Genomic DNA, 19174 nt, shown 5'->3' on the forward strand with positions numbered 1-19174 from the left:
CGTGCTGGCGGGAACAGAAGGATTACCGCTGTCCCTGGGAAAGCCAGGGGGCACCTGCCCACAAAAGTACACACACCTTTCAATCTAACCATCTCACTCCCGAGATGCCAGCTCGTCACTGTAACGAGGCTCTAGGGACAGCAATATTCAGAGAGAAAAACTCCAACAGTGATGCCAGCCAACAGGGAACTGGTGAAAAACGACTCCTGTACAGCCTGCAGACCAGGTGCCCCGACTGCCGAGAAGCACACCTTCGGTAAACCCACTCCCAGGAGCTGCAGAACCACCCTGCCCTCTGCAGCTGCCACGGGCCCCTTGCCTCCGACCGCCCCCCTCACCTGCCCACTACAGACGACTGACAATGCTGGGACCCGCCTCAACGCACCGGCCCCAGCAGAGCTGCTGAGTCAGAGTCTTCAACTGGCACTTGCCAACAAGAAGCCACTATTATTTCAGGGGAACAGGTGAATAAACAAAGAGAAAATGTAGGAAAACTTTATCCAAGGAGTACAATTCCTAGAGCTTTGGGTTAACCTTTCCGGGGATCATTTAGGAGAATTCCAAGTCAGTGTATCTCATTTAATCTTCACAAGTGCCCCGAAAGCCCACAGTCTCTTACAGCTCAGATATGATTTCAAAAAACAAACGGGGCTTCCCTGGTGGCGCAGTGGTTAAAAATCCACCTGCCAATGCAGCAGACACGGGTTCGAGCCCTGGTCTGGGAAGATCCCACATACTGCGGAGCAACTAAGCCCGTGCGCCACAACTACTGAGCCTGCGCTCTAGAGCCCACACTCCGCAACAGAAGCTACTGCAGTGAGGGGCCCACGCACCATGGCAAAGAGTGGCCCCCACTCGCTGCAATTAGGGCCTGAGCGCAGCAGCAAAGACCCAACACAGCCATACATACATAAATATATTTTTTAAAAAAACCCAAAACAAAAAAACTAGATCCAACGATGGGCAGCAGAGCTGGGTTTCAAATTCAAGTTTATCCCCTCCCCAAAGAGTCAGTGAGGAAAGAAGATTAAGGACAAGGCAGCCAGGCCACACCCACCTGCTTCAGCGCATTCCGGGCAATCGTCTGGAAGGCCTGCTCCACATTGATGGCCTCCTTGGCACTGGTCTCGAAGTAGGGAATGTTGTTTTTGCTGTAGCACCAGGCCTGTGCCCGCTTTGTGGCCACCTGGAAGGAGAGGCAGGGCACGTGTGTGCAGGGAACAGCGGGAATCCCAGCCGGCAAGGACCGTCCCCCCTGCCGCCCCAGTCACCCTGCTGGCTACACACAGCAGAGCCAGGAGCCAAAGCACCCCGCCTGCAACCCACGGCTTCGGACCCTCCGCTGCACTAAGAGTAGAAGCAGCTTCTGAAGGGAGTAAGACGCCGTCCCAGGAAGGAGTAACCGTCCCTCCTGGGACCACAGAGACCCTCAGGACAGGCCTGGCAGCTTCGTCTTAAGCTCCGCAGCCCCTTCTGTTACCACTCACGGCACCTCACCTGGCCGCACACCTAGGCACCAGAGCCCTGAGGCCCTCACCCTGCCTCCCATGTCCCGACGTCTCCCCACCCTAGCCCATTTTCAGGCAAGATAAGGACTAAGTCACTTAGGAAAGGGAGAAAAAGAGACGAGTGGTCAGAAATACACCTAGCTACAATTAAGAGTCTACATTCCCCAGAGAAATGCTATTTGAAAGAGACCTAGAGCAATGTTGCTCAAAGCCCAAAGCATCTCCTGTACACACGGGGGTCAAGGGAGGCCCCTGAGGCGCTGAGAGAACCGTCACACTCGAGTCCCCTCCTTCCCAGCGCAGAAAGCAACGAGGCTCAGAGGCAAAGGTAATAATGACCCAAAGTCACAGCTGCAGGGGCAGCGTGGGGATGTGAACTGGCCTCCTGGGCCCTGGGCCCCAAAGGCAGCTGGCCAGGAGTCAGTCTGGGCTCAGCACAGAACCCTCTAAATTCACACAGTACCCCAGAAGCAGGGGGCTCTCACAGGAGAGGAAAATGCTAGAAAGCTCCTCCTGGGCACCGCAGCCCCAGACGCACTGTCATCTGGCATCTGAGTGTCCTCGTCAGATGAACACAGCATCAGACTCAGGAAGCATCCCCGATCTAAGAGTGCATGAGCCAGACTAAGTGCAAGTCTGCCTTTGCGTCCGAAAGACCAAAATGTCACACGGCCTCAAGGCAAATCCCGTCACCTGGACCAGGAGGGCTGGCCAGTGCAGGTGGCCCCACACGGTGGGCTTCCTGCTTTGTTGCCGTAATTCCCAAGGGAATACCAACCACTGCAGACTTTCGCTGCCCGTCTCCACGGGGAAGCCAGGATGGTAGGTCTTTACAGGGTGCAAGGCCCCATTCCAAGGGCTGGGCAGGTGGCTAGTTAGTTGTCTCCCATGGGGTGCACGCAGCCAGACATGGGGTGCAGATCCCTGCGGCATGTAGTTTTCTATCAGTCAAGTCTAAAAAGGGCACGTGTCAGCCAAACCTTAGCTGCCCTTTCCGAGAAGGCCCTTCCTGTGCCTCAGCAGCCCTACCCCAAGCGAGGGCAGGCTCACAGGTTCTCAAGCCCCACAGTGATGCTCCCCAGCGTCGCTGGCACTTACTTGTCTGTTTTCGAGGTCAATCTTGTTTCCCAGCACAACGAAGGGGAAGTTCTCAGGATCCCGGGGACTGGCCTGGATGAGGAACTCGTCTCTCCAGCTGTCGAGGGTTTTGAACGTGTTTGGGGCAGTCACGTCAAACACCAGGACGCAGCAGTCTGCGCCTCTGTAGAAGGCCACACCCAGAGACTGGAACCTCTCCTGTCCAGCCGTGTCCCAGATCTGCGAGAGACAAAACGGTCGTTCCTTGGGGCGGAGTGCCAGGGGTGGGGTGTGTGGAGGACGCCAGGGCCCCCCCCAGAGGCAAGCACTTCAGGATTCATCAGGGAACAGAAGTCAGCACCCGAGTGTCCAGAGCGCCCCGACAGACAGCAGTGTGAGTGGACGTGTCCCATGACTGGCGGATGCTAGAGAAATGTTTATCTTGATCCAGGTGGTGGTCACATGGGTAGATGTCTATGTAAAATCTGCACTGTAAACGTAAGATTTATGTACCCTGGGAACTTTCTGGGGGTGATGGAAATCTAGGGAGATGATTATTCATTGAATTGTACATTTATTTTTACTTTTGGCCGTGCCGTGCAGCTTGCGGGATCTCAGTTCCTCAACCAGGGACTGAACCCAGGCCACGGCAGTGTAAAAGCACCGAGTCCTAACCACTGCACCACCCAGGAACTCCCAAACTGTTCATTTAAATGTATGCATTTTACTGTATATAAAGTTGACCTAAAAAAACCTCAGTATGTTTTATTTATATTATACCTTAATTAAGAGACAAAGGAAACAAAGTACCAGAAAAGGGGGGGGGCGGGAAGGAGAGAGGGGGAGAAAAATAAAGGGACAAGCAACGCGAGAACACACCATGGAGGACAGATCGAAGTCGCTTCTGATGAAGACCACCAGGTGCTCAGCTCAAAGAACGTCCCACCATTCACGCCACACCAGGTCCAACAGCAAGGATGCATTTCCTCAACGCCCCAGATCCCAACAGGGCCCCCGGTCTGCCTGGAGAGGACTAGTGTTCTCCAGAATGGCCGCACACCCGCAGCGAGCCACGGTGCCGGGGTCCAAAGTGGTTTGCAGTTACTTCCAGCTGACAGGAGTCTTCACCTCTTGGCTCCACTGTCTGTTTGCAGGAAACCACTTAGCTTCAGAGCAACATGAGAATCTGGACCATCCTCGCAACCCAAATAAATTTCAACCTTATATCCAAAGCACCAGCCAATGAGCCGAAGGCCTGCGACTTAGACCAACATGGAGTGTGGACTGAGCCACGACAGTTTCATCTCCAGAAGCAGCTTCTGCAGAAGGAGGGCTGAGCGCCTCCCCAAAGCTCCTCCCAGGCAGCCCACAGCACCCGGGGACACGCCAACTCTACCGCGGCCACAGACCGCTTTCAGTTCAGGTCGGAAGAGCCTCACTGCACAGAAAGTGCACAGGATGCTTGTGCACAGTGAGTGAATACACGTAAGGATAATCCAGCAGAACAGGACAGTATCATGGGATTTGCATTTCTTTAATACTACCAAGCTCAGGATGTTCTAAACCCCACAAAACCTCCCAGAATGTTCTCCAAAAGGAGCCCTGAAACGTAACATGCAAATGCTGAAGGTTGGTTTTCCCATGGGGACGGGCTCAAACAACATCATGGCAGACAGGAGCAGGGCCAGGACTTAAATATCATCTGGAAATATCTAAAGCTGGGAACAGCAGCATTAGAACCCCTTAAAGAAGTTCCCATAAAGCAGTGCAACTACACAGGCTAAACTCTGGCTCACAGACGGGCCAAGGGCAGTGCATGTGGAAGGGGGCTGTTGTGGTCGCCGTCAGTGCAGGTCACAGAGTGCCCACCCAAGCCCAGAGGTTACCCTCCAAGGAGGGCAGCTCTGCAAGGCCCACGCAGCCCTCTCTTCCGAGGTATGGGGCCCTCCACAACCAGCACACGACGCCACAGGTGACCAGACTCCAGGTCACAGCTCTGGCCGCACGCGGCCCGACCATGGCAGCCTACCCCCGCCCACCCGCCCGGGAACCTCCAGCCCACGTGTGCTCCAAACACTCTGGGAAGAACCCTCCTGAAAAGGACACGTCCTAGTGGCCACGGGGGCTCAGCGTGCCTGCAGGCGTGGCGTCAGGAGGCTGTGGTAATGTCCACGCAGGGCCTAGCAGGGCTCACACTACGTGGAAGGAAGCAGCCACTGGAACCAGAAGAAGCAATGATAAGGCTGAAGGGCAGTGAAAGAAGCAAAGCCGAAGAGCCGGCGGCTCTCAGCTCTCAGCGGGCTGGGAAGAGCACCGCCCGCCCCACGTGAGCAGCGGAGCACACGTGCGGACACACGGTCTCTGTGGACAGCGCGGCAGCAGCCGGACCCTGTGAGGGTCACCTCTGTGCTCGCCTGCTGTCCAACGTCCTACCCTGAATGCGTGTCCCTGGGTGGAGAAAAGAGCCTTTTCTCATAAAAGAAGACCAAGGTGGAGGGAGAATCAAGAACTCCGTCACAGCAGGTAAAAACTGACAACTACTTCTATAAAGAGAAACACAGGGGAAAAAAATATATATATAGGCTTGGACAACAACAACAAAATTCCCATTAGAGAAATAACACTGTCACTATGTAAATATCTGGATAAGTAAAGCAAAAGCCAAAAAATGCCCCGAAACTCTTGGCGTCCTCCCACCCAGAGGTCTTCACGAGCACACGTCTTTCTGTAGGTGCCCGCGTGGCAGGGTCACTCACACAGCTGGAATCCCAGTGCACAGGCCACTCCTCTCCACCCCACGAAACACGCAGCGCCCTCCCCGGCGAGAGCGCACATCCTTACCCTGCCCAACGGACTCAGCAAACCACTTCACTCGTTTTAAAAAAATATTGCTGCCAATTTTCCATAATTATAAGTAACTCAGTAACGAGCTTTAACACAGAGTCTTTCCTGTAGTTCAGATTGCTTCTTTAGGACAGGATCCCAAGAGCAGAATTACATAGGAACTTTATGACTCTTGGCGGAACCAAATGGGTATCTGGAACTCAGATACTGAGAAGGCAAAGTAAGGAATTGAAAAGAAAGGTTGGAAAATTGGGGGTTATTCTTAGCAAGTTTCCAAAATTAATTTAACACTTAGAAAAGTCCAGTCTTCTGGCTATGATCTTTCAAAATTTGTAATATTTTAACTGAAATACTTTATTTTCTACCTTCAAAATACACCCAATCTATCTATCTACCCCCAACTCCAAGGTGACAACTGTTAACACTGCCGTTTTGACATCAGTTCTTCAGGAAGAGAGTCAGCCCTTCCTCACAGCCTTCCTTCCCTTCCCTCCCTCCCCAGAAGTAAGCGGCTCCTGAGACCTGTATCACAGAGACAGTGTCTGTAACATAATTACATGTATTATGTACAAGATCCTCTGCATCTTTTTGCTGTTTTTTTCTCCAGATGTTAACAGCTGTACAGTATCCCGGTGCCTTGAAACAGCACCACGGACTCCCTGGATCCGCTACGTTATCCGTAGTTTTTCGTGACTGCACAGAGGCTGCAGTGAGCGTTCTTCCTCACTTCTCATCGGGCCCCCAGTTTCCAGATGCAGAGTGGCTGCTTGTCAGGGATGTGTGTGTGTGACGCTGGAGAGCCCACAGAAGTCTCCATTCGAAAGGCTGCACAGATATATTCCCACCGTCAGTTTGAGGATATTCTACTTCTAGCCAAAACTCGATTTTGTCAGCCTTTTAAATTTGCAATTCCCTGACGTCAGGCCACACACAGGACGTGGTTTCTTCTGAGAGTTGCCTGTCATCCACTAGGTCACTCTGCCGAATGGATACTATTAGGCATTATTAACAGTTTCTCCCAGTCTGTAGTTTGTTACTTAGAATCTTGTTATTCAGATGTTTACTGTGGTCTACTATCAATCTGTAACCTTTTATGATTTGTGCTTTCTCTATTTTAAACACCTAAAGTTAAAAAAAACCAAAACTGTATTTCCGTTTTACAGGTTTTCATTTTGTGCTTTTTCCATTCAGGTCTTGAACACTCTGGCTACTCACCAAATGGAAAGCCACCGGCCCAGGCCTGTTTACAGTATGACTTGTCCTCTGACTTGTCCTTTCCCCATTCTGCAAAGCCACCTGTACCTACCCAGTGTCCAGCTAGGTGTGCCCTGTTTCTGTGCCCTCCGTCCCCTTGATCTGTGGATCTCTGTGACAGTATCATACTGTTTAAATTACTATGGCTTCATAAGTTACCTTTAGGTCTGATGTTTAATACCAGTTGATTTCTAGCTTCTTCCTGAACAATGTAAGAAAATTTAAAAATGCACAACGGTCACTCATCTTTCCCCACACATTAAATTACACAGTTCCAATCTCGGCTTCCTTGTACTAGTTTGAAGCTACATACTCTTACTATTAGGGTCCTAATTCTAAAAACAGATGCATGCGTACAATTAAGTTTATCTCACTTTATCTTATCTCAGACCTTTCCACTTCTGCCTGAAGTGTGTCTCTTAGGATTTCTGCCCCTGAGCCTCAGGAGGCACTCGCTCTCCTTCTTGGAGGCGGGCATGTCCAGGGGCTCAGAACACCCTGCTGACAGCCCCGGGCTCCCACTCCACAGCCTGCCAGTCCCACTGGCAGCCTCACTGCTGCTCCTCCAGGTCATTCTGTTTCCTCTGGCTGCCTTCAGGTTTGTCTTTAAAAAAAGAGTTTTCTCCCCGTATGATTCTTCTAGATTCTTTATTTCTCCTGACTCTGTGGATTTGGTGCTACATCAGTTCTGAAAAATCCTCAGCAAATACCTTTCACCTGTTCGCTCGTCTGAGACTAATTAAAATTAAGTCCGACCTACTCACTGAATCCTGTTTTTACCTCTTTTCCCCATTTCCCACCATTTTTCTTCCTTTCAGCCCTCTTGTGGTGTATCCTATCTGTTGCTAAAAACACTCTCTTTATTTCCAAATTGTGGTTATTGCATTTCATTTTTAGAAGTTCTACTGACCTACACCACCTGCTTAGTTTCTTCTCCACAGATACACAAGATTGCCTGATTTCTTTAAAGACAAAGACCACTCTAAACGGCCAGGGGGGTTTCCACTGGTTCTTGCCTTGTTGTCTTAATTGGGATTATCTTTTTTTGCAAGCTGCTAACGGCCGTGAAAAATAGGTGAGGATTCCTCAAGATCTATAATGATGACGCCTTTGCCCGGAGATGATGGTTTTCATTTAATTCTAGTCTTTTAAACTGGCTGTAGGAGCACAAGGGCCAGCCTTTTGTTTCAACCTGAGGACCACGTTCTTTTTTTCCACCCTTTCCAGACTCTGCTTTGGTGCCCTGGGTTCTCCAGATGGGGTTGACTCCGGGAAACTCCAAGATCCGAGCTCAGGGTACCTGTGGAGCTCTATCAGAATGGCCCCTGAGCCAGGAGGGACTGGGCCTCGCTTCTCAGCAGCCCACCTGGCTGTCAGAACCACAGCGTGGCTCTCCACCTGCTTCTCCTGCTACGGGACACGGGAAACCTTCAGGTGGCATTTGACCCCAGCACCCTGAATACATCCCATTTCCCTTCTGCTTTCTGTTGTAGCCGAGAACTTATCTAACTGCTGTTCCTTTATCTGGAACCTGTCTTCTCTCTCCAGCTGCTTTTAGGATTCTGATTTTTGGCACTCCGGTTTTGAGTTTACCCTTGAGGTAATTTGCTCAGCTTAATCTTGAAGTTTACTGTTTTCTTCAGCTATGTTTAATCTGAGGTTTAACTGTTCAGTTTATTTCAGTGACTATTTTTTCACTTCTTGAAGTTCTGCTAAGCTTCCCGTATCCTCATTTTTCTTAGCGCCCCTTTTCATTTATGGTTCCCATTCCAAGAAATCTCTAGTCATTGTGAGCATTTTCTGCAGGACATTATCTCCCCTTGAGCTCATCCTCTGTCCCTGTAGGGTGGTCTCATCTTTGTTTTTGCCAGGAGTGACAGGGGGTTATGTCAGATCCTCCAGACTAAACTCTCTGTGCCTGGCAGAGCTGAAACTGAGAATCCACACACGGGCACAGTGGGACTGGGAGTCTCCAACCAGGAAGCAAGCAGCAAAGCCCCAGCCTGCACCCCACATGCCAGCTTTGCCACTTCTGTGGGCTGAGGTTTTGGGTCCTGTTTTCACATCTTTCCAAGGTCCTAGATGAGTGTGTGTCTATGTGTGCAGGGGGTTCTGAGTTCTGGGCCCGCACCTTGTGCAGTTCACGCCTCTTGTCCTTGATGACAGAAATCAAGTCCCCACTATAAATTCACATATCACCATGGCAGGAGCCCCTGAGCTTATGATGGGCTTTCAGTCCTCTCTTCTTTCCTGTTATCTGGTAATTTCCTTTTCTCTCAAAAGCCTGGCTTATTCAAACTTTAGTTACACACACACACACTTACTATTAAAGTATAACTGACGTACAATATTATATTAGTTTCAGGTGTACAACACTGATTTTTATATATATATATATATATATATATATATATATATATTTTTTTTTTTTTTTTTTTTTGCAGTGCGCGGGCCTCTCACTGTTGTGGCCTCTCCCCTCGTGGAGCACAGGCTCCGGACGCGCAAGCTCAGCGGCCATGGCTCATGGGCCCAGCCGCTCCGCGGCATGTGGGATCCTCCCAGACCGGGGCACGAACCCACGTCCCCTGCATCGGCACGTGGACTCTCAACCACTGCGCCACCAGGGAAGCCCTGATTTTATATTTTTGTAAGTTACAAAAGGACCACCCCGATGTCTGGCTATCATCTGTCATCACACAGAGTTATTACAATACTGCTGACTATACATTACCTCCCCAGGACTTATTTATTGTATGACTGGATGTTTGTACCTCTTAATCCCCTTGACCTATTTTGCCCACCTCCAGCTGTACACTGAACACCTCTGTGTGTATGCTTGCGGTACGGGGGAGCCACATTAGCCCCATCCTGGAGGTTTGAGTTCCCCTGGGAGCATGTGACAGCTGTCACATGTAAAAACTATCGCAACCTGTACCATCCAAACATTTCAGCGAGCCTGGTGCTCGCTAGGACCCCCATATCTTAGTCTCCCCAGGACATCAGTTAGCAGAGAAAGTAAGGAACAACTGGTGTGGAGGTGGGAGCTTCCAAAGACAACATCTGGGCTGGAAGTTGGCGACTTCAGGATGGGTGCAGCTGTGACCAAAGGGCCGAGCAAGCAGAGACTCGTGCAGCTACAGCTTTGTAAGAGCAGCACATGATTCGGAAGGACTGGCAGGAGATGAAAAAGTGAAGAACAGTTTGCAGCCAGAATGTGAAGGCTTTTAAAGAGCCATGTGAAGAAATCTGTTTCTATCCTAACTGTTGAAAGGGAAGCCCTTGAAATCCGATTAAGCTGATAGGTGAAAAACCAGATTGGCATAATAGAAACACAACTTTAAGGGCTACAGATAGGACAGATCATAAGAAGCCAGAAAAACAGGAAAACTAATTAAACAGCTGCTGTAAGAACCTAGGAGAGACACAAAGACTTTCTTGGCCTAAAGAACTAGACGAGGGTACTAGGAAAGAGACAAGTTACACATTTTGGAGACGTAAGACAGGAACCTGTGGGTTGCCAAATTTACAGCAAAAAAACAATGAAAACCAGGAAGTCCAGTTAAATTTGAACTCTGGGAAAAAATGAAAAATTTTTTGTGTGTCTCACACAGTATTTGGGACATACTTGATGTCTTGCATTTTATCTGGCAATCCTACCTATAAGCCAATTATCCATGAATATAATAGTGAGATCTAAGGAACAGGGAGGGGGAAATGCCTGGGCATGAAAAGGGGTACAGACGGAACGACCAGGCTTGGCTGGCAAAGGTGAGACATGCGCTTACCTGCATCGTAACCAGTCTGTCATCCACCATCACCTCCTTTGTCAGAAAGTCTGCTCCTATTGTGGCTTTGTACTGATTACTGAATTTCTTGTTCACATACTGGTTCATGAGTGATGTCTTACCGACTCTGAAATTGGAGAAAAACCACAAGTATAAGTCAACTAGGAAGGCGCTGAAAACGGACTCTGACGCCTGCCGCTTGGAAGGAACCTGCCCGTCCTGCAGGAGAACAAGGCCCTGCCCACCCCCATCAGAGGAGGACTTCCCAGTTCACTCGCCTGACGACATGCTTTCTCCTGGGACAACACAGGGTGCAGATGCGGCCAGACCTGGAAAGGCTGCTTCTAGGTTCTGGTATAGCTGGTGGAGCCTGGTATTATTTCTCTCCTTCCAGAAGCATGCCAACAAATACGCTCCTTCTAAAAGCAGCCCCAGCAATAAGATCGCTCCACTAGTCCAAAAATATCTCTGCCGCCTTGGGTGTGTCTCCATTTAGTGGTTGCTATTCAGTCCAAGCAAATAATAGCCAGAGGAAGCCACTGGCTCCGAGCAGACATTTACACCAGTTAACCAATCTGCTGCTTCAAAGTTTAAAATCTGAAGCAGAAAGAAGCACCAATATTCCACCAAACCAGAATCTACCTCAAAGTATGCTCCTCCAGAGGTATTTTCCAGTAAGAAAACTCAGCAAGAGACAGTGTGTGATTTTTTTTTTTTGGTGATGAGTTAGTTAGGACAGGCTGAAGACAACGCAAGCCTTCCTCACGGCCAGTAGTACCTTCCTTTTCACAAAGGAACATTCATTTCACATGCAGAGGGGACCTGGAAATACAAACAGCCCAAGGCACTGTTCTCCACCTGGTCCCGTGCACCAGAACTTCCAGGGGGAAAAGACAGGAAATCTGTAATCAAGCAAGTTTGGGTAACACAGGCTAAAAGCAGTACTTTCAATCCTGACAGCATACCAGAGGCACCAGGAGAATGTATGTGAGTGGAAGGGGGGACAGGGAGAGAGGAGGGGGGAGGCGGGGAGAGATGAGTGCGAGCGTATTTAAGCACCGCCAACCAGGTCCCACCCACTGGGCTGGGCAAATGCTAATTGTTAAAAGGCCCCTTGGGTGATTAAAAAACCCAGCCACGGTAGAAAAATCACTGCCTTTTAAAAAGAACTTTGGAATAAGGACGTGCACCTGCATTTATTATCATATTGTTTTTAAAAATATGCAGCCTCCAGTCTAAGTTTTCATGGCTCACTTCAGATGCCAAGTCTGAAAAGCTCCCCCTGGAACCCCCTGAATCTTAACAGTGATGAAAGAACTAGTTAGTTACCCGGTTAGCGGCAGATCTAAGACCCGAACCCAGTTCTCCAGTCCCAGGCTCTACTGACGCAGGCACAGGAGGAGGAGGATGCAGGCATAGCCCACTTTAACGCGCTCTGTGCAAACTGCACTTTTTACAGACTGAATGTCTGTGGCAGCCCTGTGTCAGGCGAGTCTATCGGTGCCACTTTTCCAATGGCATTTGCTCACTTCATGTCTGTGTCACATTTTGTTAGCTCTCGCAATAGTTCAAACTTCTTCATTAGTATATTTGTTACGACGATCAGTGATTTTGATGTTATTGCAAAAATATTACGACTCCCTGAAGGCTGAGACGATGGTTAGCATTTTCTAGCCATAAAAGCATTTAAATTGAGGTGTGTACACTGTTTTCAGACATAAGGCTATTGTACCCTTACGAGACTACAGTGTAGTGCAAACATAACTTTTATACGCCCTGGGAAACCAAAAAGTTGACGTGACTCCCCTTCACTGCGATACCCACTTCGTTGCGGCGGTCCAGAACCAAGCCCACAGTGTCTCTGGGATCTGCGTGTGCTGCACAATGCACCCCAAACCTCCATCTCGTGGACACGGCGCCAACAGCAACAAGCCTACATAAACAGCGCTCCCTAGTCTAACCAGCTTGGGAAAGGGATTCCATGGTTTTTTTTTTTTTTAATATATTTTCTTTGTTTTTGGCTGTGTTGGGTCTTCGTTGCTGTGCACGGGCTTTCTCCAGTTGCGGCGAGCAGAGGCTACTCTTCGTTGTGGTGCATGGGCTTCTCACTGCGGTGGCTTCTCTTGTTGTGGAGCACAGGCTCTAGGTATGTGGGCTTCAGTAGTTGTGGCTCACGGGCTCTAGAGCGCAGGATCAGTAGTTGTGACACACGGGCTTAGGTGCTCCACAGCATGTGGGATCCTCCCAGACCAGGGATCGAACCCGTGTCCCATACATTGGCAAGCGGATCCTCTTTTTTTTTTTTTTTAATGAATTTGTTTGTTTGCTTGTTTATTTATTTATTTATGGCCACGTTGGGCCTTCATTGCTGCGCGCGGGCTTTCTCTAGTTGTGGTGAGCGGGGGCTACTCTTCCTCACGGTGCACAGGCTTCTCATTGCAGTGGCTTCTCTTGTTGCGGAGCACGGGCTCTAGGCATGCAGGCTTCAGCAGCTGTGGCTCGTGGGCTTAGTTGCTCCGCGGCATGTGGGATCTTCCCGGAGCCACGGGGAGGGCTCGAACCCGTGTCCCCTACACTGGCAGGCAGGCTCTTAACCACTGCACCACCAGGGAAGTCAAGTCCCCCATGAAACTATCATTAATTGACTTCAAACAGCCACCCTTGTCCCTAAATCATGCCCCAAATTGGGGAACAAAGGACTACCTGACCAGGGGTCATTCAGATTTTTGCTGTGCTCCTAAGAGCACGGAAACGTAGGGCCTTAATGCCATGGCTATTAGAGATGGAAGCAGCAAATGTCAGCACAGAGGGCATGAGCTCCAAGCGCGTGAAATGTAAACCCAGGCCAGCGTGCTGGCTCAGGTTTAGGAGGGGCACTTACCCAGAATCCCCCAGGATGATAACCTTCAGCAGCACTTTCTTCCTCGAGGTCATCCTTGAAGCTGGAAGAGAGGAGAACGCACGTGAGCAGGATAGGAGCACCAGGGGGACCACCTCCCCGGGCACAGGACGTCTCGGAAGCCCCAAGAGCACTGAGCCTAGGCCCTCCTGCCGGCTGCTCCCCGCCGTCCAGGGCCTTCGACAGAACACAGCATCAGTACTGGAACTCTGGACCCAAGAGCTCGGCCACACAGCGTGCCAGGGCCATCCGCCCCTGGGAGGAGTCTGAAGGAAGGATTCTCCCACTTGGATGCGGGATCAGTGCTCCATTTACTCAACAGCTGGGTCCTGCTTCAGGCAGGTCCCTGCTCACACGTCACCCCTTGGAGGCGACCCCTCTACCTGAAGTAAAGCGGCCCACCCTGTCCCCGTCTGCTGTACCTGAAGTAAAGCGGCCCACCCTGTCCCTGTCTGCTGTACCTGAAGTGAAGCGGCCCACCCTCTCCCCGTCTGCTGTCCATCCTTTACTCTGCCTTATTGTTTCTTCAGAGGACTCACCACTACTGCTGACTCGTGAACATCTCAAGGGTTAGGGGCGCTGACCCTCCACTCAGCTGAAAATCGCTTATAACTTAACAGTTGGCCCTCCGCATCCGCGGTGCCACATCCGCGGTCTCGCATCCACAGTATCAACCAAGCAGGGTCGCGTCATTCGTGCTGTTCAAGGGTCAACTGCACTTGATATTTTAATGTTTTATATTCGTTTCTCTTCTCCCTTTCCTAATAATTTCTGTGAAAACAGTTTTATTCCCCACGGTTTTATTCTCCAGTACCAAGTAGAGAATTATCAAATATTGGGTTAGTGCACAAATTAATATTTGACTTCGCAGCTCTTGAGACCACCTTTCCCCAGAAAGCCTTTCAGGTAGCCTTCCACAGCCTCGACCAGACAATATGTCAGAGGCCTAATCTGCGCTCAACTCTCTGCCACCACGTGACCGCGGGGTCAATTTACTTATCAAGACCGGCCTCCTCTCTTAATTGCCCCTCAGTCCTCAGGGCCTGACCCAGTCACTTTCAGAAGATGAACAACTTTCAAGAAAGCAGGAGTCCTAAATTCTGGACCCCAATGTCAGTGACTTAACTACAAACTGCCGGAGCAGCACTACTCAGGCAGCTGACCCCCAGGAGACAGCTGCAACCTCCCCTAGAATCAGGAAGTTATGATTGCATGTGAGCCTCAGAAATGACACCTGTGCCTTCTGAGAGCCTCTAGCCTTGGCCATTATCCTCAGGAGACAGTGAAATAGCCAGGGCAGGCGACTACCACTAACAGTCACAGGGCAACAGCCGACTCCTACCTTCAGTGGAGCTGGGGGAAATTAAGTGTTTACACTTAAGCAAAGTAGGTAAGGATGTGGATTAAATAAAGCCTGTTATTTTTCCATAGTTTGGGAAAACACGGCAGTCAGGACTGGGTCTGAAAAAAGCTACCTTTACTTTCACCTTTATCCACCTGGCGTCCTGAAGGTGAGGATGACCGCACTGCCTACCTACGGTGGGGGTGACTTAAGCATGCAAATCCCGATCCCATGCTCCTCTGGCGTTGCCACTTTCCAGCTGTGTGACCCGGGGCAAGTCATTTAACCTGTTGGCATAGGGAAAATAGTTCTTATGTCCCATGGGTGATGTGAGGCCTGGATGAGAAAAATGCTCAGGACACTGACTAGGATATAGTAAGTGGTTAGTAAATGTTGGTGCTATGATTTTAATGTGTGCCAAATACCGAGATGAATGAACAACAGAACAGAGTCCAGAAGGCAGTGAGAGAAGCGGTAAGTCACAGAGTCCAGGCAAGTAATTCAGCTACACGCCTCGGTCTCCAGATGCCTGGCCGTCAACTGTTCTCCTTCAGCTGGTGGTATCAAAAGGAAACTGAGAGAAAATATCAGAACCAGCTAGTGCGCCACAGGCTGGATTAGATGGCGAGCCCCACGCACCTGAAAGCGGTGTCTTCCAGGCTTCAGCAGTGGGGTGGGAGCGGGAGTCAAAGCAGAGGCAGTCAGCAGGCACCACGACCCAGCCTGGGCAAGCTGTCTCAGAGTCCCGAGCCTCATGTCTGTGCAGTCTCTGCAGACACCAGCTTCTGTCTATGAAGTGCCCACCAGTGCCAGCTGGGGCGGCGTAAGACAAACCCGAGTTCTGCCTGTTTCCTTTACTCTTCCATCAGATCTAGGGTTGCTGTTGGTTTTTTCTCTCTGCAGTTAGAGGTACACACCCCCGATCACCCACATCACCCACGAGATCCACAGCCCTACCTTCCTCCCTAGGGACCACCTTGACCAAAGTTTAAGAGTCTCACCCCAAGGTCTGGTACCAAATTTTGGGCTAGAGATCACATTATGACAGCTGGGACAAGTTTCAAATCCAAAGGGCAAATTAAGGAAAGGTATGAAAAGAGGGTGAGCTTTGCAAAGAAATTCTTAAAGAATGTTTAAGACACTGATTTTGAGAATGGGAAAAGGGATTTCCATGACCTGGTTTAGTAAGGCTCATGGTGCATCCAGTATTATTTCATAATATTAGAAGGAAATAAGAAACAAACTTCACCCATCCTGTTCCCACACGACAGACCTCACGTTTGTGTCCTCTCAGGTTTCTGCTCACAGCGGTGGCAGGTGGGCCCGTGCGGCCACCTTGACCCTCCTGGGCAGCAGAGCACGACACCTGAGCGTCTTTCCTCACCTGCACACCCAGTCACAGAACCCCCAGAACCCAGCGGAGGGCGAAGCCGGTAAGTCCCGAGTCCCCATCAGAGCTCGCCCAGCCCGGCACACAACCCGGTATTCTGTCTCTCCCATGTTACTATGTATCCTTGTTTTCCAGTACTTGCTTCCATGACAGTCTCAGTGTCTAATATTTCTCTGAGTGAATTATGCATTTTAATAGCCATTCCTACCTTTTGTTTAATATATCAAAAATCTGGGAAAAACAACGCCATAAGAAACAGCTCTGAACTCCCATTTGTGGGGTTATTTTCCTGGGCCGCAGCAATGCCGCTGGGGAAGTCTCTTAGGCTCAAACTCACGCGACTATCGCAGGCCACGCCAGCCCTGAGGAACACGGATCGCTGGCTGACCTCGCGACGGCCCACGCCGCAGACAGCTCAGGCACAGGGAGGCGGCCTGGACTCACCACCCTGGCTCTGAGCCCTCATTCCTGGGGGGCTCCCCACGAGAGACACGTCCAGCGCGAGAGCCACTGTGCTCCAGAGGGGCCTGGGGCCCATTAGGTACTCACAGCCCCTCCCCATCTGTCACATGCAATCACCAACCAGGAGACATTTTATCACAAACCACACTGCCTTTAGTGGGGTTCCAGGGAAACAGCTAGAAAGTTAAACAAAGGGCAAATTCTCACTCACGGGAAAGGGTTTTGTCCACCTTAACCTATGGGTATTGTTTAGGAACGGGGTAACTGAGTCAAAAGTATAAACATTTTCATAACTTTTACTAATTCACTTTCCTGAAGAATTTTCCAAAGTTACACTGCAACCACTGTTGCAGTGATTAACAGCATATAGCATCTAAATGAGAAAAATGACAACTTTACTGAGACAAAGAAAATCTGAATAAATGAAGAGATACTTCCAATAGGAAGCCTTCATGTAAAGATATGAATTTTTCCCTATTTAAACAATTCCAAGGTTTTTTTGGAATCGGATGAAGTGATTATAACTTTACCCATAAAAATAAATGCACAAGAGCCCCTCCCACTCCTCTCAAAGAAAGAGTAATGACAGGGATTTGCCTGACAGTCTTGCAAAGTACGTTATGAAAATACAGTATGAACACCATGGGCCGGAATAAACAGAAGGGACTCCAGAAAGGAACAATTTCGGCATGTCCAGTGTCACAAAATTCAGCAGCAAAAGGACGAACGGTTCACCACGTGGTGAGAGCCAGAATTAACGTGCTTAAACCTCATCTTCCACAACAGATTCCCACAGGAGTAAAGGTGTAAATGTAAGGACGGCTATGTACGAAGCTGAAAGGAATACATACAAGATTAGCAGGTTTTTCCTGGGTGGTGGGAGTCCAAATGATTTCGTTTTCTTTATATTCATGTGAAGAGTGCATTTCTTTTAAACTCAAAAAGCTACTTCCATTTTGGAGGAGTATGTTCACCTGTTGATTTTTCAGGTAAATTTTCTGCTTGCAAGAATATTCCTGTTCGCCATGAGGTGCACCTCAAGGCAGATTTTCCTCTTTGCTCGGTGCCTGTGAACAGTCGGGCTTTTGCAAACAGGGCGCCGGCCCGGAAGAAACCCCCAGCTGGCTTCACCAGGACGCTGACGGCTTCAAACTGGCAGAAGCTAAGAGCTATGTTTTTGTACTTAATGTTCTCCAGGACCAAGAATGGGGCACTTGTTTCTAGAAAAGAGCTAAGAAAAAAAAACCAAATGAAACCTTGAACACAACTCTTGCCACAAGCAGCAGTGGCTTTAAAACCTCCACTGGCAGCTTCTGCTTTCTGTCACCCATTTCCATCACCACCTTCATGAATTTTCGAAGACAGAAATTACTTTTAAAAATCCTACCAAGTGAGAAATTTCTAAGTGGAAAACCATTCTTCAACGCACAGAGCACTTCCTTTTACACTTTTACAGGAGGAAGGGAAGCAGGCAGAGAGAAGGGAAGGAGCTGTATGAGGTCCCTCACCCGTTGCCTGGAAATGAACATTTTAGATAGCATCCATTAATCCAGGAAGCTCTCTAAAAGTCATTCTAGAATAAGATATATTCAGAACACACTTCCTTCCTTCTGCTGTCAAACCAAACTTGATCAGCGTGCTCTGGGGTGCGTTCTTCTAGAACACTAACTGTTCCACACGCTGAATCGATTCTTTCCCTCACGTACAGTGTTTCCCGTGGAATGAATCAAAAACCAGAACTTCCCCCCATCAGCTGGAGTTGCCGCTTTCCTCACTGCTGAAGCACAGCAGCCAGCTGGCCATAAAGGCAGACAAAACAAGGAAGCCCCAAGCAGGTAAAAACGTCAGGAAAACACCGTTCCCAGCTCTGGGCTAGGCAGGGTCAGTGAGGACAGAAGGGGACTGACGGAGAGGGGTCAGCGGAGGGCGGTGAGGACACAGGGCTGGGGAGGGGAAGAGCAGGGCGCTGGGGGTCGGCGGGCCACCGCCAAGTCTGAGTTCCTGGAGGTAGATCGACTTGGCCTGGTGATCAGAAACACGCTGACTATGCTCAAGTGGAGGTGAGGCTCTATAGGGAGATGCAGGGCCAAGGAGGTGAGAGCAAAGTGTCTGCAAAGCCGTCAAGACAACGGTGTAAATCGCAGGGGATGAAACTGAACGAGGTGTCATCACGTCCAAGGTCACACAGCAATCGAGTGGCAGAGCTGGAGTGAACAGGTGTGCAAGTCCAGACCCAACACCTGACGGCCCTGCCACTCAGCAGTACCAGCTTTCCCTGGTTCGCCAGGAACCAGGCACTTAAAAAAGCTCCCTCTGGGGACTGAGGTGCACACACAAGGTTTGGAAAATCATTGACGTGAGGTCAAAAACTGCTGTTCTGGGGCCTCCCTGGTGGCGCAAGTGGTTGAGAGTCCGCCTGCCGATGCAGGGGATACGGGTTCGTGCCCCGGTCTGGGAGGATCCCATATGCCGCGGAGCGGCTGGGCCCGTGAGCCATGGCCGCTGAGCCTGCGCGTCCGGAGCCTGTGCTCCGCAACGGGGGAGGCCACAACAGTGAGAGGCCCGCATACCGCAAAAAAAAAAAAAAACTGCTGTTCTGGTTTACATGTGTGT

At 49.9% G+C, this 19174-nt stretch overlaps 1 protein-coding gene across 3 annotated transcripts in view; it reads right to left on the reverse strand.

Annotated features, from left to right (window-relative positions):
- Positions 1-19174, reverse strand: part of RAB7A (RAB7A, member RAS oncogene family) — a 73548-nt gene that overhangs the window by 2797 nt on the left and 51577 nt on the right. For all 3 annotated transcript variants that reach the window (XM_060109177.1, XM_060109175.1, XM_060109178.1), the window contains 4 exons: positions 13350-13410; positions 10469-10595; positions 2607-2825; positions 1058-1186 (listed from right to left, as the gene is read on the reverse strand). In XM_060109177.1, the coding sequence (XP_059965160.1) occupies positions 1058-1186; positions 2607-2825; positions 10469-10595; positions 13350-13402 (528 nt within the window). In that variant the 5' untranslated portion in view covers positions 13403-13410. The remainder of the gene's footprint in view (positions 1-1057; positions 1187-2606; positions 2826-10468; positions 10596-13349; positions 13411-19174) is intronic.

This window comes from Mesoplodon densirostris, chromosome 10, assembly GCF_025265405.1.
Source record: "Mesoplodon densirostris isolate mMesDen1 chromosome 10, mMesDen1 primary haplotype, whole genome shotgun sequence".
Lineage (NCBI taxonomy): Eukaryota > Metazoa > Chordata > Mammalia > Artiodactyla > Ziphiidae > Mesoplodon > Mesoplodon densirostris.